General features: G+C 32.5%; 1 protein-coding gene across 1 annotated transcript; it reads left to right on the forward strand.

The window, feature by feature from the left end:
• The first annotated feature begins 2,756 nt into the window (after nt 1-2,756).
• Nucleotides 2,757-5,245, forward strand: LOC120089042 (cytochrome P450 81Q32-like). Its single transcript, XM_039046475.2, has 2 exons — nt 2,757-3,684; nt 4,474-5,245. The coding sequence occupies exons 1-2, from the start codon at nt 2,776-2,778 to the stop codon at nt 5,107-5,109; spliced, it is 1,545 nt and encodes a 514-aa protein (XP_038902403.1). The 5' UTR covers nt 2,757-2,775; the 3' UTR covers nt 5,110-5,245.
• The last annotated feature ends 15,594 nt before the right edge of the window (nt 5,246-20,839 follow it).

Here is a 20,839-nt window from a genome sequence, read left to right on the forward strand (position 1 = left end):
GAAGAAGATATATGCGAGTAGGTGTTGGACATAGGAGTGGGCCTTGGTAGAACACCAAAGTGTAAAAAATAAAAATAAATAAATCATTGTCCAATGCATCCTCCTCAAAAGTTATAGATGAGCAACAACAAGAGATAGAATCCTTAAAGACTAGATTGGTTAGATTGGACGAACTAGAAAAGAAAGAAGACAAACTGAGATGGATGATCTGAAAGCTATGATCTTACAGCTCGTGAAAGATAAATCGAACTAGGTAAGAGCTCTTCAACTTTTGTAGTAAACTAATTAGAAGGCTGTGTATGTTGTTATCCTGCAATTATGTTAACAACATAAACGTATACTTATGTAAAGTATAGTTAATGTTCTGAAGTTGAGTTTGTGATTAAAATAAGTGCGGTTTTAAGTTAACACAAGTGAGGTTTTCAGTTAAATTAAGTGGGGTTTTCGGTTGAGTTTTAAGTTCTAAATGTACAATTATGTTCAAGTTTATGTTGAGTTTTAAGTTTTATATTGTGTTTGAGAATGGAATATGTAGATATGAGTTGGTTTGTTTCAATTCTTAATATTCTCAGTTGAGTTTTAAGTTCTATATTGAGATTGAGAATAATTTTGAGATGGGTTACAATAAGTTGGGGGGGGGGGGGTATGTTTAAGTTGAGTTTTAAGTTATATACTGATATTGAGGATGTTATTTATATGTTGAGCGGGTTGGTTTGAAGCTCAAGTGAGTTTTATTTGTTAATGTTCTTATATTGGTTTAAAGTTGATATAGGGGTAAATGTATAATTATGATTAAATTTAAGTTGGGTTTTTAGTTCAATATTGAGTATTAGATTGAAATATGTAAATTTGAGTTGGTTTGTTTCAATTCATTAATGTTCTTAGTTGAGTTTTAAGTTCTACATTCATTTTTGAGATTGGTATATGGTATATTGAGTATTAAACTTATTTGAATTTATATTTTATAAGTATCTCAAGATTTATGTTGAAGATGCATCTCCCGACAAGCTTAATTAGTTTGTAGAATTGTGTTTTATAAGTAGTTTGTTGTTATGTAATATTATTTCGGAGTTAAGAATTTGTGGATGTTATCTTTATATTTAAGACAAATGGTATTAGTAGTTGTAATTGAAAAATTATTAAGATTTAAACATGTTTTCTAGATATCATTTTCGATTGTAGACATCTAATTAATTTTGAAAATTTTTATTTTAGTTTATTTGATATTTGTAAGATTCAAACAGGTATGATATTTGTTTAAAAAAAAAAAAGATCTAAAATATAGTAAATAAAGAAAAAAGTTATTAGCTTTTTCCGACGCTAAAATAGGTTACCATCAGTATAAAACTATCTCCCAACAATGTAGGGGTTGGAAAAAGTGTAATTTCACAATAAAATAGTTCCACGATAACTTTTGTGAATGGAAGCATCGTAGAGCAAGCGTCGAGATAAGTAACCATATCCCCACGACAAAATGAACTGTCGGCATAAGCTGACTTATCTCGATGGTTGAAATTTATTCCTACCGTCAGGAAAAATGACTTATCCCGACGTCGAAAACGAGCCGTTGACATAGGCTAACTTCTCTCGACGATTGTGATTTCTTATCACCATGAGGAGAAATGAACAATCCCGACGGTTTATTTATGCTCGATAGAAAGCCCATCCTTGATCCGTCGAGAGATCTTTTTTTCCCTACGATAAGGCTTTTTTGGGTCGGGGAAGGTTTTCCCAACGATGCTTTGCCAACGATTGTTTGACCATTGGGATAAGTTTTTCCGACAATGTTTTAAGCCTTTGCCGACGGTTACCCTTGGACTATTGTAATGAATGACTTAGATCTTTCTTAAGTACAGTCATTGAATTCTTAGCCAAATTCAAGAAAACAAAAACAAATTTTTAAAAAACTACTTTTTTAGTTTTCTAAATTTGACTTGATTTTTTGAAATACTAATAAAAAGTAGAAAACATAATAAAAAAATTTAATTAAAAAGGGTGTAATAGATTTTATTTTTAAAAACTAGAAATCAAATGGTTATTAGAAGAGACGTTAATGTATACCCTTATGTTCAAATCAAACTGTGAAAATCATTCATTCACCATGAATTTTCTATTATATGTATAAATCTTCATTATATGATTTAGATCAATTTCATTTTAAAAAAATAATTACATGCTCATACATATACTTTTAAGTTTTGTATCTAAAAAATGCTTGATATCCTTAAATTTTAGGTTCGTGTTTATTTAGTCTCTCAACTTTAAAATTGTTTAATAAATCCTCAAATTTTCAATTTCAAATCCAATAGAGATTCTTAAATTTTATTATTGTGTCTAATAGATGGTCGAGTTATTTAACATTTTTTCAAATTCTCAACCTCATTAGACAAAAAGAAAATAACACACACATGCACAACTGAAACTTTAGAGTCCTATTAAGTATAAAATAGTCCACGTTTTTAAAGTTTTAAGTACCCTTATAGGCACTTCTTAAAATTCACCCTTTAATATAACTTGAGAATTGAAAAAATCAAATTATATTTTAACCAATTTTTCTTCTTGCAACATGAATTTTTTGCTAAGAGATTAAATATCAAATTTTATTGGAAGAGAAAGTCTTTTTTAATATATATACAGTTTGACTTTAATGTATAGTTTTATATTATTATTATTGCTCTTATTTTCTTTCCTTCTTACCTTCATATCATTATCATGGGATATATATATTAGAGGCAGAGAAGATTGAAGTTGGATTATCAAAAGCAAGTAAAAAACATGGATTTTGATATCTTGTTTTGCATTTTGCTCTCTCTCGTTTGTCTTCTACTTGGTTACACCTCTTTACTTAAACCTAATCGCTTAAACCTCCCACCAACCCCACTCTTCTGTCTTCCATTCATAGGCCATCTCCATCTTCTCAAACATCCTGTCCACCAAACATTTCAAAATCTCTCTCAAAAGTATGGCCATGTTTTCTCTCTCAAATTCGGTTCCCGTCTCATCGTGCTCGTATCTTCTCCCTCTGTCGTCCAAGAATGTTTTACAAAGAATGATATCATTCTCGCAAATCGACCATCTTTGAACACTGGAAAATACTTAGCATACAACAATATAACCATGGCGGTCTCCTCTTATGGTGAACATTGGCGAAACCTCCGCCGAATTAGCACCCTTGAGATTTTCTCGATGACTCGTGTTAATTCGTTCTTGAGAACTCGAGAAGATGAAGTCAAACGTTTACTGTGTAAATTATGTGGTAATTGTTATACCTTGGAAGATAAGTTTAGGGCCGTGGATTTGAAGCCTATGTTGTTGGATCTTACATTCAATATTGTAATGAGAATGGTGGGTGGAAAAAAGTTTTGTGAAGAGAATAATAATAATAATGTGTTGGAGGATGAGGGATATTCCAAGAGATTTAGAGAGGTGGTGACACAAATTATGGCACATAGTGGATCAACAAATCCAGAGGACTTCATACCCTTATGGAATTGGATTGATCCAACTGGTTTTAATAAAAGGATAATGAAACTTGGAAGAAGAGCAGATGAAATTCTTCAAGGATTAGTTGATGAGATTAGGAATCAAGAAGATGAAGGAAACAATATGATTCACCATTTACTTCGCTTGCAAAACACCGATCTTGAATATTATAGTGACCAAGTTATCAAAGGACTCATACACGTATATCTTTCTTTCTAATTACAACATCTAAGTTCGATTTTCCCATATTTATTCTGTTTTTTTACATTTAAACAATTTTGTTCATCCAAAGTAACAATTTGATCCTTTAGCTTAGTTCATTGCATTTGGTTTTTAGTTTTTTGTTTTTAAAAATTAAGTTTGTTTTCTCACAATTTCTTTCTCATAATTTTCAAATTTCCTATATAAACATTTGAATTCTTAGCCAATTTTAAAAAACAAAATGTATTATTATTTTTTTTGTTTGATTTTGAAAACACTCCTAACATATAGATAACAAAACATAGAAACTAATAGATGGAAGTGGTATGCTTATATGCTTAATTTTAAAAGACAAAAAACCAAAACCAAATATTTATCCAATTGGGACCTTTTAGTTTTTGAACTTTTAAATTTTTATAATAATTTACTCCATATAAGTAATAAATAGTTTCTGAAATTTCCTAACTAGGAATCAATTTTTTTTATAAACTATAAAGAGTAAGTTATTAGGTAATAAAAAATGACAATAATTTTGATGAGATTTTTCATGGTAGAGTCTAAAATTATCTTCTACGACGTATGATACTTTTCACTTTTTGGGCCTAAATGCTTTGATTTTGGTTTCACTCAAAGGTTTCATATCATTGGAGATAGTTATCTTCCCTTATAAACACATGATTATCTTTTTATCTAGCTAATATGGAACTTTGATCGTATTCTCAATACAACCTAAAGTTCTTAATGGTGCAAAAGTGTGTTTTAACCAAATGGCTTAATTGTTTCTTGCAGGATATATTAATAGCAGGGATTGACACAACTGCTGTGACCTTAGAATGGGCACTGTCTCATTTACTTAACAATCCAATCGTGTTAGAGAGGGCCAAAGCCGAGATAGATTGTTCTATAGGACAAGAGCGTATGGTGAATGAAGCTGATTTGTCGAGTTTAAGTTACCTACAAGGAATAATCTCTGAGACACTGCGGCTAAGTCCGCCTGGTCCTTTGCTTGTACCACACTGTGCATCCGAAGACTGCAAAATAGGAGGCTATGACATCCCACGTAAAACTATTGTATTGATTAATGTTTGGGCTATACATCGAGATCCCAATCTATGGGAAGATGCCACCAGTTTTAAGCCTGAAAGACATGCAAATGTGGCTGAAGTTGAGTACTCATACAAACTATTGCCATTTGGTTTGGGTAGGAGAGCATGTCCTGGCATGGCTATGGCGCAGCGCATTATTGGCTTGACTTTGGCATCGTTGATTCAGTGTTTTGAGTGGAAAAGGACAAGCAAGTCATTGGTTGATATGAGCGAAGGTAAAGGGCTCACAATGCCCAAAGTTGAACCAATAATGGCCAAGTGTAGGCCGCGCTTGATCATGAAAGCAGTTCTTAGCGAAATGACTAGCCAGAATATTTGAAAGTTTGAATTTTCTATAGCAACTCTAAAGAATGTAACTTTTAGTTTCCCTAATTAAATTACTATGTATTACCAAATGAATCCATCCATACATGTAAAGTAAACGAATAAAATTGGCTTTTTTTTTTTTTTTTGAAGTTTGTGAAATAGTTTTATTTTATCCTTAAATTATTTTAAAACTTAAAAAAAAAAAAAGATTTCCTTTGGATATATAAATTCATGCAAGTGTCAAGAGTAGTATTGGAATATTGGTCGAATCTAGTTGAGATTATTAAATGAGACTATTTAATTAATTGATGACATTTTTTATTTTATTATTAGTCTTTATTAGCTAAAAGGAAAAGTGCATCTCATGTGATTAAAAATCTTCCAAATATGAATTTTTATAGTGAAATGTAAATATTGATTCTATCCCGGGAAGTTGCAAGAGTAGCAAAATATATATATATATATATATATATATATAAAAATTTAGCAACAATTTTTTTTTATGTATCAATTGTAAATCAATAACATATCCTATATACTTTATATATGTTTATTGTATTAGTTAATTGATATACTTTATGTTTGATATATCAGTCAATTAAAATGCTTTATATTTAGTTGATGGGTAAATTATACAATTGATATAGATCAAATTTATCATTTATTATGTCAAATTTATCTGTCAACAAGTGTGCATGCCCTTGTTCTTATTCATGGATTTAATTTGAATCTTTATTTAAAGTATTAATTGTCTAGTACATCATAATCCACTTACAATTATTCTATTTGTCCTGTTGGTAACGATTCTGAATAATATATGTTGATAAATTAAACAAGCACGCAAGCACAAATGGTCAAGTTATAGTAAATAAAACGACATAAGAGGCCGAATATCGTCTTCGGGGATCAAATGAACTGTTTTGCCAATCTATTTTAGAATTGTGTCAAATTTAGCTATGGTTTGGAAATCGAGTTTGAGTTTGTGAATCTTTAAAAATAAGTGTGAAAATCCAAGAGTTCGTTCTAGGGTATTGATTTCATTTCATACTTCATTAAGCTATTATTAGTAGTACATCCATAGATTATAAACATTATGCGTAAGTCTAGAAATTTAAATCAATAATATAAACAACTTTCAAATTGAATGTATGCTCATGCAATTTAGATAATAACTAATTTTCTGATAGTAAATTAAGAAGCAAGGCACTAACAAATGTCATTAACAACTTTCACTATTAGCCTAATCATTTTCTTGAAAGATTAACAATAATTCAATAATATAAATCCAGTTAAAAATTTGATTCATCAAATCAAACATACAACCTAACATTCATTGGAGGCCAATAAGAATAAAGCACAGTACCATTGAAAAGCATAAAGTTCAACAATACTATTCATCTAAAATACATAACATCCACAAGTCCTTAACTTCAAAATAACATTACATGATAACAAACTACCTATAAAACACAATTATGCAACCTAACTATGCTTGTTGGGAGATGCATCTTCAACATAAATCTCGAGATACCTACAAAATACAAATTTAATTAAGTGTAATGCTCAATATACCATATACCAATCTCAAAATGAATATAGAATTTAAAACTCAAGTAAGAACATTAATGAATTGAAACAAACCAACTCCCCCTTTAACTTCAAACTAAACTCAATATTGAACTTAAAACTCAACTTAAACTTAATCATAATTATACATTTACCCCTATACCAACTTAAAACCAATATAAGAATATTAACAACTAAAATCCACTTTAACTTCAAACCAACCCGCATTTACACATTTTGAACTCAAACTCAATATACACCCACCCCACACACACACACTTATTTTACCACATATTGAATATATCATATACCCATCTTAAAAAATTATTCTCAACAATATAGAACTTAAAACTCAACTGAGAACATTAATAATCGAAACAAACCAACTCATATCTACATATTTCAATCTCAAACCTAATATAGAACTTAAAACACAATGTAAACTTAAACATAATTATACGTTTAACCCTTTACCAATTTTAAACCCAACATAAGAATATGAACAAATTCAAATGAAGTTTATTCAATCTCATATTCAACTTTAAAACCAAAGGTTAGATAGAATGTCAACATAATTGGACAATCCAAATTCAAATGAAGTTTATTGAACCCACTTTCCCGTCTGCCCCTCCTCCCCCCCCCAAAACGCACGCACACTTATTTTTAGTACAAACCCAATATAGCATATACCCTATCTCAAAATTTTTCTCAATCTCAATATAGAACTTATGACTCAATTGAAAATCCCACTTATTTTAACCGCAAACTCAAATTCAAACTCAACTTCAGAACACTAACTATATTTTACATAACTATGTGTTTATATTGTTACCATAACTGCAGGATAACAATATACACAATCTTCTAATTACTTTACTACGAAATTGAAAAGCTCATACCTAGTTCCGTTTATCTCTCATGAGCTGTAAGATTATAGTTTTCTATCATCCATCTCAGATTGTCTTCTCTCTTCTAGTTCGTCCAAGCTCGCCAATCTAGACTTTAAGTATTCTATCTCTTGTTGTTGCTCCTCTAAAACTTTCAATAAGGATGCACTGGACAGTTATCTATTTATTTATTTTGTTTTTTTTACTCTTTGGTGTCCTACCAATGCCCATTCCTGTGCCCAATACCTGCTTGCATATTTCTTCTTCCGATATTGGTTGAGACGCTTCTTGGGTGGAGGCTTCTCTCAGCTCGACTATTTGACTCTACATTAATAATTCGGACTATCTTCGAACGCCTTAGTCATAGATTATCAAATCGATAATAGTAATAACATCAAACAAACAAAACTTGAAAATAGAGAAAACGTAATTCAACATGTACTTGAGTTATATTTAGGTAATTGAGTTATATATCCGAAAAAAAAAGGAGAAAAATATACAAGAATATGAAATTATATCAATTGTTTAGTTCATGAAAGTGTCTAAGACTTCGTGTCATTGTCATGGGGAAAGTGTTTAAGAGAAGGATTTGGAAAATATGAAATTATGAATATGAAAAATATACAAGCAAATACTAAGAGAAGTATTTGGAAGAGGCTAAGACTTGTTGTCACTGTCATGGTGAAAGTGCCTTAAATAGTTTAGATGCACAAGTTAGGGTTTTCCGAAGGCAATCAAATGGTAAACTAGAGTGTTTTTCTTGGATATTCTTTTGCAATGATCAGAAAGCCTTTTTAGCCCTACTTTCTCCATTGATACATATCTTCTAGATCATCAACTTCACTCTTTTTCATGAATGCAAATCTTGCTTACTTCTCTTTCTTCTCCTTCCTCTTTTCCACTTTCAATCTTTTTATATTTTCATTCCAACATAACCAACTCATTAATTTTAATCATTCCCACTTTAACTCAATTCAATTTTACCACTAATTCAATCACAAAATTACAACTCAAAAACAAAAGCATAGGGTTGAACACAATTATTTAGCACTCTAACCCAATTCTTAAATGGTTACGACATTATATTCTCAATTCCAAATCTCAAAGGTTTGTGGTTGAACTCAAACATTATATAGCACAAAATCTAACAAATAATTATTGAAAAAGAAAAAGTCATAAATGCAAACACAAAGACAAAGGGTTAGGTGGATAACTTGAACAAGTTTCCCTTTTTCTCATTAATAAAATAAAATTTTATATATATTAAAAATTAAAAAACCCATTTCAAGATGGATCTGATGATAACAATAATGAAAAAAAAAAAAACTTTTTTTTTTTAAAAAAGTTATTTTTTGAAAAGAAGAAGAAGAAGGGGAAAAGGTAACTGTTTAGCGAAAAATGAAAATGAACAAAAAAAAAAGACGGGAAAAAAAAGTTTCGTACCTGGTTGTGGACGGATGGACGGCGATGTTTGGATGGTGACTAGAAGAAGAAAGAACGAAAGAGAAGAAAAAAATGTAAGAAAGAAGAAGAAAGAAACTGTAGGAGACGGGTGGGTTTTGAACGAACTTTTCCCTACGGTCGTTCAATAAACCGTCGGACTAAATACCAATATCCCGACAATTTCCCCCACTGCCGGGACAATGCAAATAAAAATTCCATAAACTCTATTTTTTAAATTAAGTCTCCCCCGACGATCGTATAACCGTCGGCGTATGAGTACTATCCCGATGGTCAACCCACATACCGTCGGAATAACTCAACAATATCCTGACGGTTGTTTTAAATATCGTTGGGATAAGTTTAAAATTCTTCATCACTTTTTATATTTATATTTCACTACCTACTGACGGTTCTGTAACTGTCGGGTTAAATTAGGCCATTCCGACAACGTTCCTCCTACCGTCGGGATAATGTAAAATGCAAGTTTCCCATTTTTTACTGTGGAAAAGCAGTAAAAACAGTTTTCGTTTTGGATAAAAGGAAAACATGCAAGAAATTAAAATAAAAAGGGTAAATGTAATCTAGGATTGGAGTCTATCCAATTTCTAAAGCAAGTGGGAGAAGAAATAGCACGAATGGAAGTGATTTAACTAGAACAGAAAGTTCTAACAATCCGAAGTGCTTTTCTTGCGTATTCTTGATAAACCAGCCAAATTGCCCCCCCTTCGGGGATGCCCTCAGCGTAATTTCATAGAGCCATTCGGTCTGAATGCTACATGAAGGATTCCTATCTAATGACCCGGGACGTAATCCGGGGCGTGAAGAATAAAAAGAGTCAGATTTTTTTCCTTGCTTTCTACATGTCAATACCGACAAAAAATGAAATTTATAGTAAGAGGAAAATCCGTCGACTTTAAAAATCGTGAGGGTTCAAGTCCCTCTATCCCCAAAACCCTAAAAAGGCCCGTTGGCCTTCCACACAATTTCTATCATGGAGTTCATTAATTAAACAAACATTCCATTCTATGCATGCAAAACAACTAAATGAATTTGATTTTGCTAGTCTCTACAAAGGCCGACAACTAAATACAACCAAATCAATCAAGCGTCCTAAGCATTAACTGAGGTTGGAAAGTCATTCCCTAATTAAACTATATACTCTTAATTTCATTAGATTTGATAACGTCCATATAGAATTAAAGTTAATATGCATGAAGATTAAGGATTCAATTGTGTTGACTAATTGATTGGACAGCCGAAGTCAATTAATCAAATTATTCTTTGAACCTAGGTTGAACATGCATTACTAAGATTCTAATCCAACCTATAAATCAAAGCATTCACATTTAATCCTATGTTATCGGGGTAAATTCAAGCATAAACAAACACAAGGAAATACACGAGCTTGAAATTAACTAGTAAAGATATGCAATTATGATTAGGTAGTCAATCCAACACATAAATACAAATCTAAATTACATCCAGATTTAAAGAAAGCAAAGAATTGAAGCACATTACATCCAATTAAAGAAATATAAAGAAATTAGACATGGAACCTCTTACTCAAATAAATTAGATAGGAATTAACTTAAAGATTCATTGAAAATCTGAAAAGAAACTCCAATTCATTGATTACAACCCAAAATGAATTGAAAATCTACCCTAAATATGCTGAAAAGATAAAGGAAAAGAAAGAAAACTAGTCCTCCATCAAAATCGACATCCTCTTTGACCTAAATTGAAGAGAAAAATATATAGAAATCAGATGTAGCGTTGCAACGCTCTCTTGTCAACATAGCCCCCTAGCATTAGAGTAAAGTTGAGCTTTTGGTGTGATTCTGCCTTGCGTGCATTCATTGGTGGCGCTCCGTCAAAACTTGTAGTGTTGCATCGCTCTTGGGTAACGTTGCACGGGAGCATTGCACTAAAGCTACGACGCTCCAATTAAGGGCATTTTGGTCATTTCTCCTCCGTTGAAGCCCAGACGCTTAAATTATCTCCAAATTACTTCAATTGAATCCGTTTGACTCCAAATGCTTGGTTCTACCTCTTAGACACTCAACACCTACGAAATATGATAATTAACATGTAAAATCCATTAACGAGCCTAAATAAAGCCTAGGGAAATATTACTTTTATAGCTCTAACACATACCGTAGAGGGGAAGTGTCGCTGCGCTACCTTACCCCTCCTCTATGCTATGTGGAAAGGGCGTTGCAGTGCTGTCCATAGCACCACGACGCTGTCATGATTCTATAAATGCAATTCTTCATCTTTAGGGCAGAAACGGTCCTTCTATTCAGCTCCCAACTGATTTTCCCCTCTTCTTATTTCTTCCATTTTTATTTTTCTTCCATTTTCTTCCATTTCCTTCATGTAATTAATGAAGACGATGTCGGGTTTTCTCTTCTCCGTCTCCATGGGAAGTAAGACCTAGTTTTCTAGTTTAGGAAATTTGGGAACAATATAATTTTGAAAGTTTTGTTTGAATGCAGTTTTATATCTTGATTATGGGTTTCTCTCCATCTAAATTTCTTTAGTAATTGCATTTTCTCTTGATTGTCTGACAAACTACTTGAGAATTTGTGATTGAATGCTCAGGATTATCTAGCTATATGTGACATGAAATTGTTAATAGTCCATAAGAAGCAATAGGTTAGTTAGGCTTGCATTTTTCTATTTATAACGAAGAATATTGCAATATCAATCTAGAGAAAACTGTACTAATTGTTTAATTAGACAATGGAAATCAAATATTCATCTTAGCTTAAGTCCTAGAGCATAATGCAGTTGGTTAAATGTGTTGAGTGTGGATTCATCTAGCATGTTTAGCTAATTAGGTAATTAGGACCATTGGTTGGAATTCAAACCAATTGGGCTAGGCATAATGAAGAGCCACAAAATTACATTTGAACTATTATATTAACAAAGTTAAATAAAACGATTATGTTTCGTACTCTCTAAGTTAGAATGTCTTTATTGATTGCTTTTCTATCCTTTTAGATTTCTTTCATTTTATTTCTTAGTATTTCAAATCATCCGATCCACACCCATCCCCCCTTCATTTACCATTGTAACTAAAAATGAGCTTCGAGAAACTAATCTTCCATAGTTCCCTGTAGTTAGACCCCAGACTTGCCGCTTGTGTAACTAGTTAGTATAAGTAGTTAGTTCGGTGATTTATTAACATTTTTTGGTCAGTAGAGGTTTGCTAGTGACGACAAAATCTCTCTCTATCAGTTAATACATTTATCCATATGAAATTTAATTTGCCCAACATTACGTTTATGTTTGATAATTTAACAATATGTTATTAATATTAATTAAATCCTTTAATAAATTAACCACATCATTGCATGGTAATCAAATTTTGACTAATTCAACACCTAGATTGGGTCCCAGGTAGGAATGTTTCCTTACGATTAGTTTACATATCCCAATTTGTATGTCCTAAAACTCGTATTTTGTAAAACTTAAACATATTCTATTATCAATAAAAATGTTATTGACATATATTCAATAAAAGTGCTGTTGAGTATGTAAATTGCACTTGTGAAGACTAAATCCAATAAACTAAAAGATCTATGTCTATTACATGAATACTTTAACTTTTTATGGAGACATAAAGATGAATCAAGTTCGAGTAAATAGCCAAAACGGTCTATGATATATGAATAAGGTTAGGTACTTTATTTTGGTAACACCATTGGATGCGACCCGCTTTGTAGATAGTACAAACGATTGGATTCTAAATTCATGTGGAGGCATAAGAAGTGGGGGCGTCCTATGCAATGAGTTCGCATAATATCAGACCAAGAAATACGTCACTCTTACTTTATAACGATGTTTACTGTTTAAGACTGACTATTAAAATAGTTGACCTAGGTAGTTAATTCGACCTTAATCCTAAGTTATCTATGAACTTCTGTTTATTCAAGATTATCTTTAGATTTGTATAGGTGAGGGTTGACTCAACAGTGCCGGCTCAGTAAGCCTCCCATTTGAGGGATAAGACTGGGTAGATAGTTGGGGACATAGGGTGGAAGACAGAATACACACCTACTCGATTTAGGGATAGTAGAAAGGTTGTTCTCTTAAGTACTGAATCCAGGTCTTGAAAAAGGGGCCCCAACCTCTCATTAGCTCGAGAGGGATTCAATTTAGTGATTGGATCACAAACCAATTGTTCATTAGAGGATCAATTGGTCTTAAAGGAACAAGATGTAACTTCGAGGGTAAAACAAAAATTTGACCCAACCATTATTACGAACAACTATGAAGGATTTATTTATTAATTATGGTTAAATCAAGTGGACAGAAACATATCTATAATGAGGAGAGTATAGCTATGGAGCTATAGTGGTGTGATTTGGTAGTTAATGAATAATATTAATTCGGTCTAAAGAGTTTAGCCAATTAATCTCAAATCGTTGGGGCTCATGATTTGTAGGTCCATAAGGTCCAATTACTAGCTCGTAAAATATTAACACCTTGGATTAGTGAATTGAGTATGTTTGAAATGTTCAAAAGAAAAATTAAGATTTTCAATTTGAAATGTTCAAATTGAATTTATGGTTTTCAATTTGAATTATTCAAATTTCCAATTAGGGTTTGAATTTGAAATGTTCAATTTCAAATTAGGATTTAAATAATTATATTCGATATGATTAACGTTTTATTTTGTTGAAATCAAATGAAATTGGAGAGTTTAAAATATTTAACTATCGATTATATGAATAGTATTCATGTTGAAAATTAGGTGTTTGGTTAATTTAATATTTGATATTAAATTATTATTTATTTAATTAAAATTGCTGACTTAATTAAAATCAAATTAAAGTTTCAATTATTCAATTCAATTTTAGAAATTAATTTTTGAATTGATTAATTTTAAAATGTAATCAATGGAAATTGGAAAATAAGTTTGAGATGGTGGAAACATCCAATTTTTGGATTGTGTGGTATCTTCATCTCAATCATAACACCTAACCCACCTTCTCATTGCAATTGAAGGTCAATTGTTGTCTCTTTATGTGCTTGCATGTAAAGGTTACATAAAAGCTAAGAAATTTCTCAGAGTGAAAAGACTGGAGATTGGAATTTGAGGAAGTTTTGCAGAAATTTTCTCTCCCTAAAACCTTATCGTATTCCATACTCAATTCATTTGAACACTGAGTTCCATCACTCAAATCCAAGGTTGAGAATAGTAGAGAAGACACTCTTGTTGGTCTACTATTGAGTTGAAGGTCAATTTCGTGGAAAACAACTTGGATTTGATAGAATTCATCAAAGGTATCAGTTTTGAAACCCTTTTCTTTGATAATTTGTTACCTTGCATGTTTTTAGAACTCAAATTAAGTGTAATTAAAGTGCTTATTGATTCCGATTGCTTCCATTCCATGCTTGTACATTCTATCAATTGGCATTAGAGCGTGATTTGAGCACTCATGTTATGGTGACTGATATGATGTTTTATCAACTTTGACATTAGATTTCTCTTTGATTTAGTTGTTAAATTTGTAATTGGCTCTTGATTGATGAGCTTATATGTGGCTCTAGAGTCTTTAATTTTATTGGAGACGATGGAGTCAAATTTAGGCTGTAATTGAAGATTGAAACAAGCGAGGTACATAGTAGAAAACTAGGAGTAGCTACTGCCAGGCAGTGTTGCAACGCTGCCCTAGAGCGTTGCAATGCTACTCTTGATGAAGCCCATGGCGTTGTAATGTTGCTTATCCCAGCCTAGAAAGACATGCTTTCGTGAGCCAGTTCACGCGAGGTTAATCTGGTTCGATGGTTTGGTTGACTTCTGGTCCAGCTCAGCTCAAATTGGACCGGTTCAACCTCATTTGGAGCCTTAGAGAGCCGGTTTGGGTAGTTCGGGTCTAGTTCAAGTCGGGTCGAGCTGTCCATAATTTTTTTGGAGTGGTCTTTGGCCTTTATTTATAATAATTAGTTATTGTTGCTTGCTTAGGATGCCAAAGTTGAACTATATAAGTATTGTTTAAATATTTATGTATGTGATGTATGTTATATTTAAATTAAACATGTATGTGCATATTGTATGCCATGTAGATTTATAATCCCACCATATGAAGCGTGTTACATGCATTAGATATATCTTATAAAATGTTATAATATATAGTATGCATGTTTAGGGTTTCTAAAATTTAATATAAGTGTTATATTAAAATTTGGATGCCTTTGATGTATGTTATGGATTCAAAACATGTCTATTATTTTATATGTTGTTATAAAATTAGATTAGACATTAAAATCCATAACAAAGATAAGATGCGTGCTCATGTAGGTTAACAACTTCTTTTAATAGTTAAAATAGGTCGTTATCTTATAAAATATGGTTACAAACTCAATCTGTATATAATCCTGTATAAGGCTATGGATATTTAAGTTGGCGGTCTACGGAATATCTCCTACCAGGGGATTATGACCGAATAATTGAGCTTTGTTAACTAGATTTGTGAGCATGCGTGAGCAGTGTGAGGTAATAAAATTAGTTTATCACCTAGATATCGTAAGTTAAATCCTTTTATAAATGTTATACTTGGATAAAGCCTTATATACTTAGGTTATTTAACTAACTGGAATAAACCTAAGTAAAAGTATACCGGAATAAGTAGAACACTTTAATAGGAGATTAGTAACGTATATGATATGTTGTTAGAATACTTTAGGGGAGATTAATAACATATATGATATGTTATTCTTAGCTCTCACGTTCCTAAGAGTTCACACCGTGAGATTCATGCTTGGCTTCGTGTCACTCTAGGAGTGACCTTCATTCGAAAAGTGTTTGTGGATTTTAGGCAGCTTACACTAGTCGTTTAATGAGATTCCTATGTTGCACCTGCTTGTGGACTTTAGGCAACCTACACTAGTGGTTTAATGACGGCTATCCCCTTGGAGGGTTGTAAAATGGGATTCGGAATAACTCAAACCCCATAAATGGCTAGGATGTCTTAGGTCCAATCCCAACCTTGACTCTCCAATTCGGTAGCATCGTTGGGGCTGAGCTTTGATGTCTGAAAATGGAGGGTTACACTTATAGAATTACGAAGTGGTAGTAAGTTCTGACAAAAAACGGTAACTATTATGAAGTCGCACTGGGAGCTAGTGCTTGCTATCTATAATAACTATAGGAATAAGAGTTATTCTAGAGATAGTATTTAGTCATGAATATCTTGCTTTAATGAAGGAGTATTTTACTACCCTTCGGTAGCACTTATTCTAACTCACTCAACATCATTGCAAATAATAAATGAAATTTGCTTATATTATTACTTTTGCTAAAATTGAATTGGGTTTAATTGCCATTTACTAATTTTGTTTAAAATTTCAGCATGTTGAATTCTTCAAAATTATACGCTTCCAGCAAATGATGATTCAAAATTTGTTCTAACAGAGGAATACCCTCTATCTCCCAACTCATCCATAAATCAAAAAGTTTTGAACATTATAGATGATAATGTGAAAGTAGAATGACAAAATAAATATGATTTTCTTGTCATAAAAACATGCTTAGTGGAAAATGACAAAAAGACCTGGATAGTAGATTCAGGTGCCGCTAATCATATCTATACTTTCACTCAGGAAACTAGTTCCTGAAGAAAGTTTACAGAAGGCAAAACAACCTTTAATATAGGGACTGGGGAGGTTGTTTCAGTTAAAGTAGTTGGAGATATAAAGTTATTTATAGGAGATAGATACATTTTACTTGAAAATGTTTATCATATTCCTTCTATGAAAATGATTTTAATATCTATCTCATGCTTGCTAGAACAAAATTACAAAGTTTCTTTCAAAATTAATGAAGTATTCATTACTTTGAAGGATATCAAGATTTGTTTTGCAAAACTAGAAAATAACTTATACATGTTAAAGGCAACTAAGGTAAAAGCCGTTTTGAACATAGAGATGTTTAAAATAGCTTAATCTCAAAATAAGAAACAAAAAATTTCTCCAAATGCCTATCTTTGGCACTTAAGACTTGGTCACTAAATCTCAACAAGATTGAGAGATTAATTCATAATGGTCATCTAAATCAGTTAGAAGACAGTTCATTACCTTCATGTGAATATTGAGGGAAAAATGACTAAAAGATCTTTTTCTGGAAAAGGTTTTAGAGCCAAGGAACCCTTAGAGCTTGTACATTCAAACCATTGTGATTCGATGAATGTTAGAGAAAGAGGAGGGTATGAATATTTCATCAATTTCATTGATGATTATTCAAGATACGGCTACATTTACCTTATGCATTATAAATCCGAAACACTTGAAAAATTCAAGAAATATAAGGCAGAGGTTAAGAACCAGTTAGGTAAAAAGATTAAAACACTTCAATCAAATCAAGGTGGTGAGCAGATGAGCTTAAAATTCTAGGACTATTTGTTAGAACACGAAATTTAGTCTCAACTCACAACACCTAGCACACCTCAACAAAATGGTGTTGCAGAAACGAGAAATAGAACTCTGTTGGACATGGTTTATTCTATGATGAGTTTTGCTCAGTTACCATGTTCTTTTTGGGGTCAGGCAGTAGAGACTGTGGTGTGATAACTTGTAGAAATACAAGTTATTGTCTCTCAAAAGTTGGAACAATTAGGGTTTTCAAGGATAAAATCTCATCATTCTTAGAGAAAACACATGGAGTTACTCAAACACTACTAAACTTGTACAAAAGAATGTTTATTGTTGAAAGTCGCATCACTAACGCATAATATTACAGGATTTCAACAAAGATTCTAAGTGTCACAGGCAACGTCAATGCATGGACATGTGTGAAAGGGATTTCAACGCAAAAAAGGTTCATTGACTTAGGATGTTTATGTCAAATCACCTCTTGCAAGCATGGGCATCTGCAGCTGGTGGCGTCTGAAAAGTGTCCGAGTGTTAAGCGGCTGATCGGGGTATGGAATTTAATGTTGCCCCATCATCAGGCTAGTGAAGAGCAATGCCTATAAATAGAAGAAATCTCACCAGAAGTAAGAGCATCAGCTCATTTGTATAATTCCAAAATTTAGAGACTTGGGGCTTTGCTGCTGTGACAAAAACATAAAAAGGAGAAGATCCACCTCCATCGTTGATCAAGGAGTGAAAAAAACTTAGCTCAAGAGAGAATTTTCTTCCATTTCTTCTACAAGTTGGTTGTACATGAATGTAAATTGAGCCAAAGAGGATAAGAGATTGTACTCTGCGGCTTGACTCTTTTCTTTCCATCTCAATTCTATTCTCTTCATCTCATTCGATTAAATATTGATATGGTAAAGGCAACCTGGTTCTTTATGAATTCACATATTTGATCAACTACACTTTACTACTGTTTATTTCTTGCCATATTTTAAATGCATCTATAACTTCATGCAAAGTCCATTTCTAAATGATTAAGCCAATATAATCACTTGGTAAAAGAACCTTTAGCTTGAATTATTTGAGAGAATAAGCAAACAATCATTAAGTTAAAAACACTTGGTACATCTAGAGATAAAGGCACTAGTGTTTTATTGCATTATGTGATAAACGCATGCATCCTAGAGATAGGAACTTGTGTGGCATTCGCATTGAGAAGTGCTGAACAAAAAGTAAGCAGAACCCTAATTCATCTACACAGAGTTATAAATAAACAAAGTCATTTCCATCCGTACCATATTCTTGTACGTATACATTTCACTTAGATCAACATATACCACTTACACATAACACAATTTTCACACGAACCCTTGTTTTCCACCTGACCTTTTTTCATCTTCTTGCACTCACATAGAAAACTTAATGTAGATAACTCATTCAACATTCACTTAGGATACTCCTATATTAGCTATAACGTAAGCTCTGCGTTAGCTTTGCTCTAAATCCCTGAGTTCGACCCTAGACTTACAAGCAATCTGAATTAGATTTATACTTGGATCCAATTCAGGAAAACTTGAATGCATAAAGAGGAATGTCAAGCATCCCTGCACGCATCACTAACACATCGTAAATGCATCATTCACATTTGCACCCTATTTTTCCAATCTCCGCACACAATACACTTCTAAGTTCACATCACGGTGTATATATATTGAACATGGTTCCCTCAAAAAGTGTTTCAGAAATACCTTACGAGTTATGAAGAGGATGTGAAGGTAGTTTACGTCACTTCAGGATTTGCAATGCCCAACACATGTGTTGGTGTAAAATCCAAAGAAACTGGAACGTCGTTCAAAAGTATGTCTATTTATAGGCTATCCTAAAGAGACAAAAGATGGTTTCTTTGATGATCCTCATGAAGATAAAGTATTTGTATCAAAAAATGCAATATGTCTTGAAGAAAACCACATTAAAAATCATCAACCTTGCAGTAGGCTAGTATTAAGTGAGATGACCAGAGAAACTAAAAATAGGTCAACAAGAGTTGTTGATCAAGTTGATCATTCAACAATATTTATTGAAGAAATTAGTACTTCACATCATTCTCAAGAGTTGAGGGTGTCTCAACGTAGTGGGAGGGTTGTTCATTGGCTTAACTATTATATAGGTTTAACAAACACCTAAGTTGTCATACCAGATGATGGCTTAGGGGATCCATTAACTTTTAAACAAGCAATGGAAGATGTGGATAAGGAAGAGTGGATAAAATCCATGGACCTTGAAATGGAGTCAATGTACTTCAATTCAATTTGGGAACTTATAGATCAACTAGAAGGGGTAAATCCCATAAGTTGTAAGTGGATTTACAAGAGAAAACAAGAAAAAGTTGGTAAGGTACAAACCTACGAGGTAGGCTTGTGGTAAAAGGGTTTACCCAAAGAAAGGGGGTAGACTATAAAAAAACTTTCTCTCCGGTTGCCATGATCAAGTCTATTAGAATATTCTTATCCATAGTGGCCTTTTATGATGATGAAATCTAGAAAATAGATGTCAAGACAACCTTTTTGAATGGTTGTCTTAAAGAGAGTATCTATATGTCTCAACCGGAAGGATTTATAGTACAGGGCAAGAGTAAAAAGTTTGCAAGCTTAATAGATTCACTTATGGATTAAAACATACTTCTCGATCCTAGAATATGATATTTGACACTATGATCCAATCTTATGGCTTTGAACAGAATGTTGACAAACCTTATGTTTACAAGAAGATCATTAACAAAACTGTAGTTTTTCTGGTTTTATATGTTGATGATATTCTACTCATAAAAAATGAAGTAGAATTTGTAGCTTACATTAAGAGATGACTTGCTATGCAATTCCAAATGAAGGATTTAGGAGAAGCACGGTATGTTCTTGGGATCCAATTATCTCAAAACCGCAAGAACATGACTTTAGCATTATCTCAGGCATCTTATATTGAGAAGCTATTGTCTATATATAAAATACAGAATTCCAAGAAAGGTATATTACCTTTCAGACACATAATTCGTTTGTCTAAGGAACAGTGTCTTAAGATACCTCAAGAGCATGAGGTTATGAAACGAATTCCATATGCATCAGCAGTTAGGAATTTAATGTATGCCATGTTGTGTACTTGTTTAGACATATGCTATGTAGTTGGAATCGTCAGCAGATATCAGTACAATCCTGGATATGATCATTGCACTGCTGTTAAGAATATCCTCAAGTATCTTCGGAGAAGGGTTGTAAATGGTATCAAGCAAAGCTGTATTGTTGACTCCACCATAGAAGCTAAGTATGTCGTTACGTGTGAAGCAGCTAAAGAAGCAATATGGCTCAGAAAGTTCCTGATTAATTTAGAAGTAGTTCCAAATATGCATCTATCAATCACTCTTTATTATGATAATAGTGGAGCAGTTGCCAACTCAAAGGAACCTAGAAGCCATAAGCATTGAAAACA

This window comes from Benincasa hispida, chromosome 10 (assembly GCF_027475165.1).
Source record: "Benincasa hispida cultivar pf3 chromosome 10, pf3_genome.v1.1, whole genome shotgun sequence".
Classification (NCBI taxonomy): domain Eukaryota; kingdom Viridiplantae; phylum Streptophyta; class Magnoliopsida; order Cucurbitales; family Cucurbitaceae; genus Benincasa; species Benincasa hispida.

Bases quoted from the DNA above. Each gene is read 5' to 3' on its own strand.
- LOC120089042 (XM_039046475.2), top strand. From the start codon at position 2,776: ATGGATTTTGATATCTTGTTTTGCATTTTGCTCTCTCTCGTTTGTCTT. The intron at 3,685-4,473 runs GTATATCTTTCT...TGTTTCTTGCAG, and splicing joins TTATCAAAGGACTCATACAC to GATATATTAATAGCAGGGAT.